Here is an 18,071-nt window from a genome sequence, read left to right as displayed (position 1 = left end):
AGATGAGATCTCACTCTTTCTTCCGAAGGTCATGGGTTTGATCTCACTTCGAACATTTAAAGTGCATTTTTTTAAAAATTAACTGTAAAACGGTTAATTCGATTAACCAAATCGGTTAATTCAGTTAATCGATTAGTCATTTCATGTTTAATCGGGTTTGGTTAATCAAAAAATCGATTCAGTTATAAACCGGACCGGACCGGACCGGACCGCATTGTAAGTTGAAGCTCATACTAGTGTATATAGGCCAACTAATGCGTTGCAAGGTGAAGCTCATCCTAGTGTATATAGGCCAAATAATGTGTTGTAAGGTGAAGCTCATGCTAGTGTATATAGGCCAAGTAATGTGTTGTAAGGTGAAGCTCATCCTAGTGTATATAGGCCCAAGTATTTCATCAATTGAGCTTTTTCTTAGACATATTTTAGGCCTAAAGCCCATGATGACTAATAAGAGACCACCAATCCATACACACACAGTCGCACAGTGGTCGATAGTTTCATACTTCAAGACTGAGAAAGACTAATGGCGTGGTGCGCCGCCGCGAGGAGCTTCCACATGCCGGCGATCGATGTCGGCTCTCTACGCTCTCGGGCGCCCTTAGCCGCCGGAATCGGCTGCGTTTCCTTGGCTGGTGCTAACTTCCGCCGCTCCGGCCCGTCGCCGCCTTTTGCTTCGTTAGGCATCTCTACTGATTCCACTCCTGGTGAGCTGCGGGAATGGTCGTATTCATTCCCATTTTCATCTTACAATCTGATGTTTGATCTGTTTATTTCACGATTGGATTAATTTTTTCTTTTTTGTTTCTTCTGCTTCGCTGCTTGCATTTTCGGAATTGTACCTTGTGCTAGGCCGATTGTACCTTATGTTCCGAATTTTCTGAGCTTATTAATAAATTTGCTCAGTTCGATTAACCGGAAAGTACTGATATTTCCGTTTCTAAGAAAGAAGAGGTGTTTAATCTGAGTTGAGTAATTTGTTTCTTTCTTTGTTTTTCGTGGCATCTTCTGAATTAGGGAAGCATGAGTTAGGTTTTCTGCAAAAAAAAAAAAAATTATGATTATTTTCCATTGTGCTTATGGCGGTTGTAATGTGCTATTGGAACTAGTTTTGAAGGAAGCTGTTCAGACAGATAAAGCTCCGGCAGCATTGGGGCCGTATTGTCAAGCCATCAAAGCAAATAATATGCTTTTCATGTCTGGGTGTCTTGGACTTGTTCCTGAGGTTTGTGATAATCGAATATATATATATGTATATATGATCATATAAAAACTTTTCCTAGTATAGGAATTAGGAACCAATATGGTCTATTGATTGATCATTGTAATGTATAAAAGCATTGTTATAAAAGAAGAATTATTGTATATAAAGAAGCATGTTTTTACGTTTCTACTTTATGATTGATTTCTAGCATATCTCAATATATATATATATATATATATATATATATTATGTGTGTGTATATACATATATACGAGGAAGTTCAAATGAGAATCGTTATTTAAAATGAGAACTCAGAACCATTCTAATTATAAAATGAGGAAAAAATTCTTTTTTTTTTACTGCAGTAAATTTCACTGCGTGCTCAAGGTGGTAACAAGGTACTTTCTTTGTTTAATATGCAGACTGGAAAGTTTGTCTCAGACAGCGTAGAAGATCAAACTGAGCAGGTATCCCATTATATCTGAACCCTTCTTGCATTATGGAATCTTTTTTTTCGAATATTCTGTTTTCGGACAAAGTAGAAAACATGTATAGTTTGTAAGACGCTTATGCTTTGTAGAAACCTAAACACATGAATTCCTCTCTGACTAATCTCTCACTATAAAGATAAGATTTGCTACTATAAATCTTAGGCATAATAAAAACATTTTTGGTTCAATTCAGTGAAGGCTTATATGTTTAAACAATGTGTATATAAAGTTTCTTTGAGTCAACCATCATTATTATGCAATAATCCAACTCAATTTGTCAATCTTGACGCATAGTCATGAATCGATGTTCAGCACAACATCCAAGCAATGTTAACTAGTCTGGAGTACCACATCTTAAATTAGCCTCATTCGTAGAATTTAGTTTTCTTGTGAAGAAGTTAGTTCTTGATCAACGAGCCATCCTACGTATGTTAAGAAGCTGTTAGACTAACATGATGTGAGATCTTATGGAAGAGGTAACTCTGTTATTCTAACCTCCAAATTCTGCTCTTGGAGGTGGTGCCTTTTGAAGAAAATACATGTAATGCTGCCCTGGATACTTGCAGATAGTTTACATTTTTATGTTCTTTTTTGCGAATAAGGCTTTTGCTGATATATATTTGTGCTTATACATACTACTAGGTACTTAAGAATATGGGTGAGATACTTAAGGCAAGTGGTGCCAGCTATGCCTCGGTTGTGAAGACAACAATCATGTGGGTACTTCTGTTGCAATCTGATAAACCCTTCCCCCTTTTCTTCCTTCTCTCCCTCACACACGAGCGTGTGCACATATACACTATCACGAACCTTCTTTTCTTTTAAAAACGCTTTTATCCCAATTAACAATATGTTTCTTGCTTGTCTAGGTTGGCTGATCTGAAAGACTTCAAGAAAGTCAATGAAATTTATGCTAAATGTGAGTTCTTTTGAAGTCAACTTAATAATTTATATTTGTGAATATAAATTACGTAGTTGTATGTTTATTAATTCTTTAGGATCCAGAGTTCCATTTCTCATGTTCTTAAGTCTTTGTATATAAAGTAGATTATATTCCAGCATGTTAGTAATGAATCCAATTGCAATTTATGATGTAGATTTTCCAGCACCTGCTCCAGCGCGTTCGACCTATCAGGTTGCCGCCTTACCATTGGATGCAAGGATCGAAATTGAGTGCATAGCCACACTGCAATAGCACCTTCAGCTGTTTCTCCAATAATAGCCTGGAATGGGGATCTATTTCTGAATCATAATCATTCTCCATGAATTCTTCACACTTAATTTGGAGAATTCAGACTTAACAGAGATTTTCAAATGAAAACCCTTTCCATCTCTGCAATCAAACTCATGATTGGTGTTCTGCATCATCCTATTTTGAATTTGGAGTCACCATAAAGTAGCTATGAGAGAACAATAAATAAATAAAATGCATCATCAATTTATGCTTGCAACTGAAATGATATCTATTTCCATTAGAAAAAACTGCAAATATAATTTTCAGAATTTGGAATATATTGCAAATTAGATCTAATCTTTAAAGCATTTCAATAATATTGCAATCTTCTGATTTGTTGCAAATTTGTCCGTTATATTTGGTCCCACATATTTTGAGTTGAGATTTAAACATGTATCCAATATCAATTTAAAATGGGTTAATTACGCGAAAAATCATGAACTTTGGTCGGATTTCCAAGTTTTTCATGAACTTTTTTTTTTATCAAATTTTCCCTGAACTTAACCAACTGATCAATTTTGTCATGGTTTTGAGAAAACCCCAAATAGAGTGTTGACATGGCACTCTTTAAGTTATCTCAAAATTGATGTGGCATCGCCGGCGGGAACAAGAAACGACGACGTTTAATAACACCAGAGCTGACGTTTATTCACCAGAGCTAGAATACACTCGCTAGAGTAGATTTCCATCGCCAGAGCTGTTAAGATCGCTAGAGCTGACAAAACCGCCAGAGCTTACAAGACCGACAGAGCTCTGGCGGCCTTGCGAGTGTTATCAGCTCTAGCAATGAAATATCAGCTCTGGCAATGAAGATGACGTCTTTCAATACACTCTTATAAAACGGCGTCGTTTCTATTAATGCCACGTAGGCACCAACTCAGACCGAAGCATCACCGAAGGTAAAAATCATGGCAAAATTGATCAGTTGGTTAAGTTCAGGAAAAATTTGATAAAAAAAAAAAAGTTCATAGAAAACTTGGAAATCCGACCAAATTTCATGATTTTTCGTGTAATTAACCCATTTAAAATTGATTTGAAACTTTTGAAGCCTAGTGCATGAGTTATAGACTAGTTAATCTCTCCTTATGTCAATTTCACATTTCGGCGTTCAAAATTGCAATTCGAACCATCGAAATATTCAAATTTTAGTACTCCAACTAGTGCTGGTAAATCGGTTTCGGTTATCCGGTTAAAATCATAACCGAACCGAAAAAATCGGTTATCGATTAACCGTGTAATCGGTTTTAACCGGTTCGGTTATAATATTTTCTGTTAATCGATTTAACCGGTCGGTTAACCGGTTTAAATTACTTAATTTATATTTTATTATATTATAATTAAAAAAAATTAATTTCAAATTTGAAGAAAGGTAGCCGGAGGAAGGAAATCGCCTACAAGATCAAGCATGACAAGTCGGCGCTGGAGAAGGAAGGAAGGACTATCCGTCATACCTACACCCTCGAGGAGACGGACCTCATCGTCCAAATTTGAACGGAGGAGACCAACGACTCCATCCGTGGGACCGATCAAAAGGATGAGGCGTATTGGAGACGGATTATTGCCCGTGTCAACCCCCTCATCGGCGCCAACCTCAAACCCCGCCAAATTCAAGGGCATTGGCCCCGAGTGAGCTCGGATGTGCGGTTGTGGGAGGTAATTTGGACAGAGACGAGCATTCGGTGGCCTTCCGGTCATTCGAACGACTTGCTCCGGGACAAGGCCCAAATCCTTTTCAAAAGTAGAAGCCCAACTAAGAATGCGTTCAACTATTGGAACACGTGGAAAATTCTCCGGCATAACCACAAGTTCAAGTCAATGTATCTTGAGGGCGACATCCATTCCTCCAAGAGGATGAAGACTACGGAGATGGGCGAATTCACCACCTCGGCGTCCCGCGAGGAGATCTCGTCTTCCCGACCAATGGGAAACAAGGTGGCGAAGGCAGCGGCAAGAGCGGCGAAGGGGAAGGGGAAGGCGTCGCAGAGCTCGGAGCCTCCACCTGAATACGTGGGAGAGGTTGGATAAATCCGACCAGAACCTGAAAGCAATCACCGCCGAGTACACCAAGAAGAACGAGCTGAAGAGGGAGGAGCTCGATATGAAGCTTTTCAGCACAGATACTACGCACATGGATGCACAAATGACATTGCACAACTTCATGGTCCAAGAAGTGCTCAAGCGTCGTGGACTTATCTAAACTAGGATTTTAACTTATGTAGTTTTAAATTATGTCTTTATGTTTCTTTTTTTTTTTGTAATTTTTAGGTTTTTAAAATTAATGCAATTTTTAGGTTTTTTAAATTAATGCAATTTTAATTTTAATTAAATTGTGTGATTTTAATTTGAGCAATTAAAATTAAATGAAAAGCATAAAAATCAAAACTAAAATAATCAAGTAGGCTATTAAGTAACCCCAATGTGGCCTCCTTACTCAATGTGGTCCCCTCTTATCAAGTAAGGTATCAAGTAAGCACCAATGCAGATGCTCTTATAATTGATGTAATAAATGATTTTATTTCCCACTTCCTTTTAAGCACTCTCTTTGCCTTCAACAACAGTATTTCACCAGCCATGAGAGCAGTTTCCGGTCGTAAATAATGGAAGAGAAGCAACAAAGCTTGTGAATAATGGAAGAGAAGCAACTAACTGAGCAGACTGTCTGAAGCCATATTACAGATACAATGTTTCCTTCTGTATCAATAATTGGTTTATCTTGGATTAAATTCAACATATTACATCATAACTTACAGATACTGGCATTTGCTTAGGCTGCTCATCCGCAAAATTGATGCTAACACAGAATGCCTCATAATAATCATACCTTAGCTTTGCGAAAAACAGTCTGCTGATAAGCAAGTTTAGTTCAACGCACGATCCGAGGGCCTGCGTTACGGTGGCGATGCATGTGGTCGAGCTGGCAGAAGACGACTTAACTTACCTTACCATTTTCAGAAAGAAGAAAGTTCAAATCTTGTGCTTCAAAACCTGGCGCAACTGGACCTTTTGACTCTCCATCCTCGCCTCGAGCAGTCTTGCCTTCAAACTATTCTTCTGCGCGGTGCGTGGCCATTCAATGCATCCTTTCATAGCACGATTCACATGTGGGTTTCCTGAGTCAGGCGAGCTCCACTGTCCCGACAAATCTTGGGGGCTAAGGCAACCTTTTGCTGAACTGTGATCGGGTGACATGATACCTGCATTAGAAAGCCTACCATTTGAGAGCCTTCCATTCTTTCCATCGACTGATATGATCTTGTAACTGTCACCGTTGCTCGGGCACGACCTCCATAGCTTAGATATTGAAGAAACCTTCTTCAACTGCCTCAGTCTTGCTGAGTCCACTTCACTAATTTCCATTATTGGTGTCTCCTGCCCTCCTCCATCTTTCTCCCATTCCATTCCATTCATCGAGACGTTGCTGGCCCGGAAATTCTTGTTGACAGAAGGGTCGCTTCCATCTGGTGAGTAGCTCGAGCCCTGATCCTCAGGGTGGCTCACGGTTTCCCACTCGCTCGCATCCTCTTCTAGCTCGCCGCTCTGGTTCATATATACATTGGAATTCCTGTGAGTGCCGTCTTTGTTGAGCATTTTTATTTCAGGACTCACTGTGTGCATTTTCGAGGCATGGCTTGCAGGAGTGTAGCCAACACTTGGCTCGACCTCTCTCTCGTTGGATTCGCCGAAATTGACATCTTCAAAAACGGAGAAAATGTCATCAGAATTCGGGGGCTCATATGTCAATTCCCTCACATCTTGTATGTTAAGAGAGGCGGCTGCCTGCCGTAAAAAATCTGCTTTCTTAATCTCCTGCGAATCCGATCTAGAATTCAGGAACGGCTCGAGCTCCGCTATTAGCCTGTTCATCTGGGAGTACTTTTCTTCGAGCATCACCTTGGCATCGACCAACTTCATTTGAACTCGTTCCTCGCGCCAAACCTCGGCCATTTGCAACATTTTCCTCTCTTCGTCTACTTCCTCTCGGAGTTTCATCGACTCTCTCTTTAACGCTTCCACTTCAGCCTTGTCTTCTCCAATTTCTTTGGCTAGCTCATCGCAAACCTCCTCTATCAGTGCTCTGGCCTTCCTTTCCTTTTCGTATTCCTGCAGGTAACGCTTGGCTGATAACTTGGCATCAGCCAGCTCGTTTACCAGCTTAGAATTGACGATCTCCAGTCTTTGACGGTTCTTCTTCTCCCTGCTCACATCAGCTTTCATATCATCTATAATAGCACGGACTTTCTCGTGTTCTCTGCTACGCCATGCTGCTCTTTCCTCGCTGAGTTTACGCAAGAATTGCTCTAGTTTCTTCTTTGATGATCTACGATCAGTTTCAAGCTCGTTGATTCTTGTTCTAGCCTGCTCCAGTTCTGCCTCGAGGGCAGATATTACTTTAGCAGAACTTGCTCGGTGGTCGTTATTAGGCTTTGTTTGGCTGAATATTTGCTTCACTTCGTCAGATGCTTTCCAACCATCAGGATCCCACTTTGTTGCACCCTCCATTGCATAGTTCGGAAATTGAAAAGAAGGCTCAAACTGCATGGTGTAAAGAGGATTTTCAATTTCAGAATAAAAGGTATTCAAAGTCTGCAAGAAGAAAGAAGCCACATTGAAATTTGCTCCAGCAAAGAAGGCGAAAGGATACAAGTGTGTTAACAAATAAATCAACCTTTAAGACATAAAGTTGCTTTAAAGACATACTGAGGATGAGATCACATAAGAAGATGATAATTCAATTAGTTCGTTCGACACTCAAATGCAAATAGCAACCAAAGAAGCAACAACAATAAAAAAGTAAACCTTGTAGAGAAGGCCGTGTTTTGGACCAGAGACGGAGTGTGGAGAGTCCGGATCCTCAGCTGGAGAACGATGCACTCTGTCAGCATCACGACAATGGATAGAGGCTCCGAAATGGCCACCTCCAGACTGCAAGGCAAAAATGCACTACAAAACTCAATCCCTTGAAATGAAAAAACTAGCAATTACGATCTTCCAAACAATACCATAAGGGCAAAGATCTTAAACAGCACCAAAACCATGAAAGCAGCAGTATAAAGAAAGATGGTTCAAGAAGCTCTATTATCACAAGCTTCAAATATTAAACACTAAGAATTCAAAATAAGACCAGTAAATCCAACTGCCAACAAATAATAAATGAAGAAAAAATAATTTTGATTACAGCAAATATGTCCTCTCTCTTCTTTCTTTTTTTGAAAGACAAAATCAAGAAAATTACAGCTACCATTGAAACCCATCCCTACCACCATTAAATCACACACACAAGAACCCCAAAAGTAATAAGGGAAAATATATGAAAAGATTCATGAAATTGTGCATTGACTGCCTGATTAAGAACCCTAATAAACAAGCCGTCACATTTTTTCACATAGTACATAAAATTAAAAGCTGATTATCAAAATACTAAAAAAAATACTCAAGAGTGTCAGAAAATGGAACACAACCTGAAGCCCTACTCCTCCTTGGGCGACATTATCCTGCAACTCCGCCAGCCGCAGCCGCCAGAGGCCGGCGGCAAGCTTCCTAGAGGAAACCCCGGACCTATTCCTCCGGCGACCGGGTTCCCCGGCTTCCTCCACCTCCTCATCCACAGCTACATTCTTCTGATTGCCTTCATCGAACTTCCACCTAAGCAAAGGGGTCTCGGGTCGGCTGCTCCGCTTCGCAGTCGGAGCTCCGGATTCCCTCCTCAACCGGACCCCGGGCCGGGTCTTGCGGCGCGGCGGCTTGCGCGGAGGAAAACCGGGCTTCTCTGGAAGATCTGAGGGCGGCGGAGGGTTTCGAGTGGGCTGCTGGATTTGTTGGCCCACACCTTTCTCTATCGTTACCTTCATCTTCCAGGCTGCCCCATTTGCATAAACCCTTCAAATTAACCTCGTTTTGCAGAGCCAAACTCCAAATGCTGGATCTTGGAGCGTTTTCCGGCGACGGAGGGCGGAGGCGGAGCTTGGATCTTTGGGTGGTGGGAGTGAGAGAGTAGAGATTTGTACGGTCAACGGTTTCTGCTCTCTATTACATCAAAAGATCAAACGTTGGATTGCGTTTGGAGTGTCTAATAAAGGTATCATCTACGACGTCGTATGGCTTCATGGTATCCCGACGGCGACGTTTTGATGCTCCAGCGATAGTGAACCGTTTTTTTTTTTTTTTTTTAATATTATTATTATGAAATTGAAAATTAGTGGGGGGCCACCAGGACTGAACCAGATTTGGATTTTTTATCGCGTTATTCGAAGTTATTTTGGAATTCCATAACATTTTTTAAATTTTTTAGGGAATTGATTAAATTGGAACTTCTTATGAGATTTTTGAGTTCGGATATTTATTTATCTTCGTCTCTTTCCATTGAACTTATTATTATGGGTTTTGAATTCTTGCTAGCTAGAAATGATAATATTCATTTTTGTACTGTTTTTGGCGTAATTGTTTGAATTTGTTATTATAAGCAACTGAAACGGGACAAATTATTGTTGAAAGGTGGGACTTCAATTTTGAATTATTATGTTCCGATGAATTTGAATTACTACTTTTTAATTGAATTTTCAGTTTTAAATAAAAGACTGATAATACTTCCCTCATTTTCCATCGGAGAGTATTTTACTATTTTCCATTTTTCTATGCTATATAATATTATTCCTTTTTGGAGTGAAAATAAGAATGAGAAATGATAAAATTCTATTTGAGTAAAATTTTGAAGTAGCCCAAATGAAGCATAAAACACAATTTATGGCCACACATTGAAAAAACACAAATTTTGGCCATTTTTATTGATTTGGACGTTTTTGCCTTTAATGAGGCGGACTGAGTAGGATCAGGCACGCGGGTCGCGTGTCGGGTCGGGTTAGGCACTTATGGCACTATTAGTGCCATAAGTGCCATCGGAAATCCAAAATAAAACCAAGTAAAATAGTCATTTTGGCACTTATGGCACTATTAGTGCCATAAGTGCCAACGAAATTCAAAATAAAACTAAGTAAAATGGTCATCAACACAAATACAGAAACAACAACATCATTTAAACCCTAAATGGAACATCTAAACCCTAAATGGATAATCTAAACCCTAAATGGAACATCTAAACCCCAAATGAATAATCTAAACCCTAAATGGAATATCTAAACCCTAGGGGGAAGTGTGCACTTATGGCACTATTAGTGCCATAAGTGCCATACGTGCAACACAGATCAGATCAGATCTGTCGATGACTGAAATCGAAGGAGGCGAAGATCAGATCTACCGATGGAGGAGGCGGCGCAACGATCAGATCAGATCCACTGTCGTCACCTCATCAGATCAGATCCACCGTCGCCTCATCAGATCAGATCTGCCGCCGCCGCCTCATCCTCCGCCACCTGACCGACCTCCTCCACGCCGCCGATTTCAGAGGATCGGATCTCCTCCACCGCCGCCGCCTCATCCTCTACTCCGACGAAGTCTGCCCAAGCTGCGAGAGCTCCGGCGAATTCTCCAAGCTCGGCGCCGCTGGAGAGAGAGGGAGATGAGAAAGAGAGAGGAGAGAGAGAGAAGGGTAGAATAGTCATGACATACAAAAAATGGCCAAAATTTATGTTTTTTCAAATGGTGGATAAAATTTGATATTGTATGTTGAATAGGGCCATTTGGCCCTATTGTTTCATTCTATTTTGTGAAAAATGATGAAAAGTAAATGACTTTGAAAGAAAGTTTTTTATTCCTTATTTACTCATGATAAATTTACAACATCAAAAAAGATACATTCTAAGACTAAAAAAGTATTTATCCATTCACAAAAAATTTGTCACAGTTTTCTTTTTTTGGTCTGTCCATAAAAAACATTATCACTTTAATTTATAGTAGTAGGATCCATACAACTCTATAATATTTAAAGTGAGACTCTTACTCCACTCACATTTTATTAAAATTTGTGTCGTCCACATTATGATAATTTTTTTATAGACGAATGAAGTATTTGTGTATTAATATACGGTCAAAATCATATCCTGCATCCACCAATTTATTGATCCATTTTTCATTTTGATCCGTCCACCAAATTTTGACTCATTTCATTTTTGGTAAGTTTATCTCACATATGTTATTGAGGAGTGTAGAAATGCGGACAGAGTAACGATGTGAATATAGGAACCGAGGCAAGAGTTGGACTCTTTCTCCGTAAGACAAAATTGCCCCGCACAGTACACACGGTTCGATGGCAAATGTCCCCAAGATACAACGGTTTGAATGAGTATGAGACCTTGTACTAGGAACTCGAACTTCCGGCGAACTACAGAATATTCGGGACTTGAGTATGAACTAGAAGACAGAATGAACGAATTAATTATCTGAATTAATTGTTGGTGTGTTTAATCTCATTCTGCAGGGCTGTATTTATAGGAGTAGGAAGGGTGCGATGAAGAGGTGTCTGCAGAGGGGTGTCTGTACGAACCAAGCAGTGGTCCGAACCATCACACTGGTTCGGTCAAGGGGTGCGAGCCAACCACCCCACCTCCTGATCCATCCGCTGCCACGTCAGCAACCACCCCACCTCCTGATCCATCCGCTGCCACGTCAGCAACCCCATCCACCCAGATTCCTTATCCGCCACGCGGTGCCACGTCACCGATCCACATGGTCCACGTCACTGCCACGTCACACGAGCCACCGTTTCAGTTGTCAAAACTAAAGGCTCCTCAAAGCTCCTCGCGACGACGTCGCGAACGAGCTAAGTGCGCCTTCAAAGCGCCCATTGCGACAAGTGCGACGTGCACGTGCTCGGCCTCGGCCTCGGACTCGGACTCGGAAGGTGCTTCGCACCTTCCTCGTAGGAATTGAGTTTTAGCCTTAAAAGGCTAAGTCAAAACCCACTTGGGTGCACCATAGGTCCACCATAGAGGAGCACACTTGATTGTTCCTTTATGGTGGAGAGCACTTTATAAATAGCTTTCAACTTCTTTATTTTTCCAATGTGGGATGACACTCCACATTTCCATCTTCAATGGCTATCTTTGGGCATTAATTATTCATTCAATTCTTAATAGATTTGAACAAGTAAATATACCAAATTAATCTACTCAAAATGTAGATTCCAAATATACCATTTAATTCCATTAATTACAAAGTAATTATGGACTAATAAAGCCATTTATTCCAACAATCCCCCACATGAATGATGATTAATGCAAATGCAAAAAACTAAGTCCCGACGATCCATTATTGCATTAGGATAGGTAGTTGTTAGCTTTGAACCTTCCTTAGTGTAATGCCATCGGATTTACTCATTGCTCGGTGAACATGATGTCTTGAACCGGTCAACTTTTGTGTAAATCTAGTCAACAACATACACACAATAATAGATCTAATATCTTTCGTTCTCACGTTGTGTCCATTTCGGCCTTGGACCATTTCTTGGATTCACAAGTGTTATTGATAATTTGAAGCGGCCCCACTTCTTCACTTGTATAGGTGGTCTCCTATAAAGAGTATCCTGCCATACTCCACCTAATAAGGCTATAGGAATCATTAAAAGCTTTGACGGCTTACCCTTTACCACAAGCTGCAGGCTTTGCACTTGAGCAGCTATGAGAATGGATTTTGAAGGTTTCAAGTGCTCAACTTGAACTTCCATAATTTAGTTGTCTCATTGAACCATGTTCTTGGGATCTCCAGTCATTATGGTTGAGTTACCACTATGAAAGTTCTTAACGTGTGGATTTTAATCCCATTCCCCTTACTGCGTTATACAATTGATCACGATTAATACCTTTAGTAAACGGATCCGCAATATTGTCTTTTGACTTTACATAGTCAATGCACATTATTCCTGTAGTGATCAATTGTCTAACGGTATTATGTCTTCGACGAATGTGTCGAGATTTACCGTTATACAAACTATTCTTTGCCCTCCCTATAGCAGCCATGCTGTCACAATGTATCATAACCGGAGGCAAAGGTTTTTCCCAACAGGGAATATCTTCTAAGAAGTTTCTTAACCATTCGGCTTCTTCACCGGCTTTGTCTAAAGCAATAAATTCCGATTCCATAGTAGATCGGGCTATACATGTTTGCTTAGAAGATTTCCATGATATTGCTCCTCCACCAATGGTAAAAACGAACCCACTTGTGGATTTAGAGTCTTTAGTGTCGGATATCCAATTGGCATCACAATATCCTTCCAAAACTGCGGGATATCTCGAATAGTGTATACTATGAGAGATTGTGTGCTTTAAGTATCTCAACACTCTTGTCAATGCGGTCCAATGATCCTTCCCGGGATTACTTGTAAACCGACTTAATTTACTAATCGAATATGCTATATCTGGCCTTGTACAATTTGACAAGTACATTAGGCTTCCAATAACTCTAGCATATTCTGATTGTGATACGGGTTCTCCTCGATTCTTGGCTAAGTGTATACTTAGGTCAACGGGCGTTTTAGCCGGAGGTAGATCAAAAGCTTTGAATTTCTTAAGTACATTCTCAACACAGTGAGATTGTGATAAGACTATTCCCTCGGGTGTTCTAAGGATTTTAATTCCTAGAATCACGTCAGCTAATCCCATATCTTTCATGTCAAAGTTTCTCTTTAACATCTCCTTGGTTTCTATGATTATTTTATTGTTGCTGCCCATAATTAGCATATCATCAACGTAGAGACAAACAATGACAAAATTGTCGGATGTTCCTTTAATGTATACACATTTATCACATTCATTGATTTTGAATCCGTTTGCCATCATTGTTTGGTCAAATTTCTCATGCCATTGTTTGGGAGCTTGTTTGAGTCCATACAAAGACTTTACAAGTTTACAAACTTTCTTTTCTTGGCCAGGAATCACGAACCCTTCGGGTTGTTCCATATATATCTCATCTTCTAAATCTCTATTTAGAAATGCTGTTTTTACATCCATTTGGTGAATCTCAAGATTATATAATGCTGCTATAGCAAGTAGCATTCTAATGGATGTAATTCTAGTGACTGGAGAGTATGTATCAAAGTAATCATACCCTTCCTTTTGTTTGTAGCCTTTAACTACCAAACGTGCTTTATACTTATCAATAGATCCATCGGCTTTATATTTCTTCTTAAGAATCCACTTGCAACCCAAAGGTTTGTTTCCCGGAGGAAGATCAACAATAAGCCAAGTGTGATTGGATAAGATTGACTCGATTTCACTATTGATAGCTTCACGCCATAGATCGGCATCAGGACCAGACAATGCTTCCTTGATTGTCTTTGGTTCGTCTTCTAAAGTATAAACTACGAAATCCGGACCAAAGGTTTTCGCAGTTTTTGTTCGCTTTCCGCGTCTTGATTGCGGTGTTAGTTCACGTGTTGGTCCGTTATCCTTAAGCGAAATTTCATCATAAGTTCTCTTTTTCGAACTTATATCATTCTTCTCTTTCTTGGGGAATATTTTTTCAAAGAATATGGCATTTCTTGATTCTATAATCATTCCCTCATTCATATCGGGTACTTCCGATTTGTGTACCAAGAATCGGTACGCACTACTATTGTTTGCATATCCAATGAAGATGCAATCAACAGTTTTTGGTCCTATTTTTATTTGTTTGGGTTTAGGTACTTCAACTTTTGCTAAGCACCCCCACACTTTTGTATATTTATAGGACGGCTTCCTTCCTTTCCATAATTCATATGGGGTTTTTTCTTGTTTCTTTTGGGGTAATTTATTCAAAATTTTATTAGCCGAAAGAATAGCTTCCCCCCACATGTTATGTGATAGGCCTGAGCTTATCAACATAGCATTCATCATTTCTTTCAATGTTCTATTCTTTCGTTCTGCAACATCATTTGATTGTGGAGAATAAGGTGCAGTCGTTTGATGAATAATGCCATTTTCATGACAAAATTCCTCAAAAGGTGCAACGTACTCGCCACCTCGATCACTTCGAATCATTTTGATCTTGGTGTTAAGTTGATTCTCAACTTCATTTTTGTATGTTTTGAAAGCTTCGAATGCTTCGTCTTTGCTTCTCAAAAGATACACATAGCAAAATCTTGTGCAATCATCTATAAACGTTATAAAGTAATTCTTTCCACCTCTTGTTTGCACAAGTTTTAAATCACATAGATCGGTGTGAATCAATTCAAGAGGTTTCGTTGATCTTTCCACTGAATGAAAAGGAGATTTTGCCATTTTTGCTTCAACACAAATTTCACATTTTTTATGTTGATTGAAGGACATCTTTGGCAATAAGTCTAAATTTACTAAACGACGTAGTGTGTTTAGATTTGCATGTCCTAATCTATCATGCCATAAATTAGGAGACTCAACCAAGTAAGTAACTTTTTCCTTTATTGCATTATCACGTACAAGTACAGGGATAGCATTAAGCTTGAAAAGACCATTATCTAGGTAGCCTTTTCCTATATAGTGACCATTCTTGGTCATTACAACTTTGCCTGCTTCAAATACTAGTCTAAATCCGGCGTTGCACAAAGCGGATCCTGAGATCAAGTTCTTGCGAATGTCGGGAACATGCAACACCTTCTGTAGGGTTATCTTGAGTTCCGACGTCATCTTGAGCACAATGGTTCCAATTCCGATGATAGAGGATGCGGTAGAATTTCCCATATATAGTTTTCTATCGCCGGTGAGAGCTTCATACGAGGAGAACATTGTCTTGTCGGCGCAGATATGCCGGGTAGCACCGGTGTCGATCCACCATCCTTTTGGACTGCCGACCATATTGACCTCGTCTACGACGGCACACAAGTCAAGTTCGCCTAAGTCGAGGGGCACAGACTTTGTCTCTGTCACGTGGGCTTGATGGTGACCATTGTGCTTGTCTTTCTTCGGTTTGCGACAATCTTTTGCCATGTGACCGGGTTTGCCGCAGTTGAAGCAATCTCCTTTGATCCTCTTCTGACCTTTTGAGTCTAGATGTTTGCCTTTGAACTTGCGTTTCTTCTTGTTGCTAGACTCGGCTAGATTTGCTTTTGCCTCCATGGAAGTTTTGTTCGTCTTGTTTTCGGAGATTCTATTGTCCTCTTCGATTCTCAAGCGAACGATCAAGTCTTCAAGTCCCATCTCCTTGCGTTTGTGCTTGAGATAGTTCTTGAAGTTCTTCCAATGTGGTGGTAATTTCTCTATCACCGCGGCCACCTGAAAAGATTCAGACAATTCCATACCTTCGGCAAGAATGTCGTGCAGGATCAGTTGAAATTCTTGCACTTGCTCCACAACGGTTTTACTATCAACCATTTTGAAGTCTAGAAAACGACCGACTATGAACTTCTTCAAGCCGGCATCTTCTGCCTTGTACTTCGTCTCCAAGGAGTCCCATAGTTCCTTGGACGTCTTGGCGCTAGAGTAGACATTATAGAGAGTGTTGTCTAGCCCATTCAGAATATAGTTGCGACACAGAAAGTCGCTATGATGCCATGCATCATATGCTATCCGCAGTTGCGAATCAGTCTCGTCTTCCCCCACAGTTGGAGGAGATTCATTCACAAAACGAGCCATATTCAAGGTAGTAAGATAAAACAGCATCTTAGACTGCCAACGTTTAAATTCAGAACCTGCGAATTTTTCCGGCTTTTCGGCAGCAGCAGGTGCTGGAGCATGTGGTACGTTGGTCGGAACTGGTGGAGCATTGTTGTTGGGCGGAACATTGTTGTTGGGTGGTGTCGTCATCTTCTACACAGAATTTTGTCTTACGATTGTTATTGAGGAGTGTAGAAATGCGGACAGAGTAACGATGTGAGTATAGGAACCGAGGCAAGAGTTGGACTCTTTCTCCGTAAGACAAAATTGCCCCGCACAGTACACACGGTTCGATGGCAAATGTCCCCAAGATACAACGGTTTGAATGAGTATGAGACCTTGTACTAGGAACTCGAACTTCCGGCGAACTACAGAATATTCGGGACTTGAGTATGAACTAGAAGACAGAATGAACGAATTAATTATCTGAATTAATTGTTGGTGTGTTTAATCTCATTCTGCAGGGCTGTATTTATAGGAGTAGGAAGGGTGCGATGAAGAGGTGTCTGCAGAGGGGTGTCTGTTCGAACCAAGCAGTGGTCCGAACCATCACACTGGTTCGGTCAAGGGGTGCGAGCCAACCACCCCACCTCCTGATCCATCCGCTGCCACGTCAGCAACCACCCCACCTCCTGATCCATCCGCTGCCACGTCAGCAACCCCATCCACCCAGATTCCTTATCCGCCACGCGGTGCCACGTCACCGATCCACATGGTCCACGTCACTGCCACGTCACACGAGCCACCGTTTCAGTTGTCAAAACTAAAGGCTCCTCAAAGCTCCTCGCGACGACGTCGCGAACGAGCTAAGTGCGCCTTCAAAGCGCCCATTGCGACAAGTGCGACGTGCACGTGCTCGGCCTCGGACTCGGAAGGTGCTTCGCACCTTCCTCGTAGGAATTGAGTTTTAGCCTTAAAAGGCTAAGTCAAAACCCACTTGGGTGCACCATAGGTCCACCATAGAGGAGCACACTTGATTGTTCCTTTATGGTGGAGAGCACTTTATAAATAGCTTTCAACTTCTTTATTTTTCCAATGTGGGATGACACTCCACATTTCCATCTTCAATGGCTATCTTTGGGCATTAGTTACTCATTCAATTCTTAATAGATTTGAACAAGTAAATATACCAAATTAATCTACTCAAAATGTAGATTCCAAATATACCATTTAATTCCATTAATTACAAAGTAATTATGGACTAATAAAGCCATTTATTCCAACAACATATTCATCTAATTTTATTTTAACAAAATAAAATTTATCAACTTAATTGAGACGAAAATAATATATTTATAATACATTCAATTAATTTCTTAAAACCTATATACTTATAAAATAGGTAAAAAGAAATGGGTGCACAAAAGAATATATAATTAGGGCATTGTAATCCGTGTTACTAACTTCTGGCTTAGTGAATAGAAATGAAATAAAAATTTAGAAAATATGTCAAATCTATATGCGTATGTAATCTATGTATATGGGGCGTTTGGCATGTGGGGCGGCCATTCCTACATTAACGGCCAAATTGAAGTATTATAGTATTCGTATTTATAGAACTGGAATCCAATGTTCAAACACTATATTGTATTCGATTACTAAATAATTTGATGTCATTTCCCAACATAATGATACCATCTACTTAGGAT

At 40.2% G+C, this 18,071-nt stretch overlaps 2 protein-coding genes across 3 annotated transcripts; one reads left to right on the top strand and one right to left on the bottom strand.

The window, feature by feature from the left end:
* Positions 1 to 323: 323 nt before the first annotated feature.
* On the top strand, positions 324 to 3,036 carry LOC131011572 (reactive Intermediate Deaminase A, chloroplastic). Its single transcript, XM_057939341.1, has 6 exons — positions 324 to 704; positions 1,107 to 1,222; positions 1,624 to 1,668; positions 2,335 to 2,408; positions 2,562 to 2,611; positions 2,790 to 3,036. Exons 1-6 carry the CDS (start codon positions 524 to 526, stop codon positions 2,885 to 2,887), a joined length of 564 nt encoding a protein of 187 aa, XP_057795324.1. The 5' UTR covers positions 324 to 523; the 3' UTR covers positions 2,888 to 3,036.
* A 2,508-nt stretch (positions 3,037 to 5,544) lies between these two features.
* LOC131011571 (uncharacterized) lies at positions 5,545 to 9,070 on the bottom strand. 2 transcript variants are annotated; one of them, XM_057939340.1, is made up of 3 exons: positions 8,386 to 9,070; positions 7,724 to 7,849; positions 5,545 to 7,459 (listed from the first exon to the last, which is right to left on the bottom strand). In XM_057939340.1, the coding sequence occupies exons 1-3, from the start codon at positions 8,773 to 8,775 to the stop codon at positions 5,891 to 5,893; spliced, it is 2,085 nt and encodes a 694-aa protein (XP_057795323.1). In that variant the 5' UTR covers positions 8,776 to 9,070; the 3' UTR covers positions 5,545 to 5,890. The 2 variants fall into 2 exon arrangements, with proteins under 2 accessions (XP_057795323.1, XP_057795322.1); XM_057939339.1 differs by having other exon boundaries at positions 5,545 to 7,510; positions 8,386 to 8,984.
* Between the last annotated feature and the right edge of the window lie 9,001 nt (positions 9,071 to 18,071).

This window comes from Salvia miltiorrhiza, chromosome 2 (assembly GCF_028751815.1).
Source record: "Salvia miltiorrhiza cultivar Shanhuang (shh) chromosome 2, IMPLAD_Smil_shh, whole genome shotgun sequence".
NCBI lineage: Eukaryota > Viridiplantae > Streptophyta > Magnoliopsida > Lamiales > Lamiaceae > Salvia > Salvia miltiorrhiza.
This window is presented reverse-complemented; position numbering and strand designations above follow the sequence as displayed.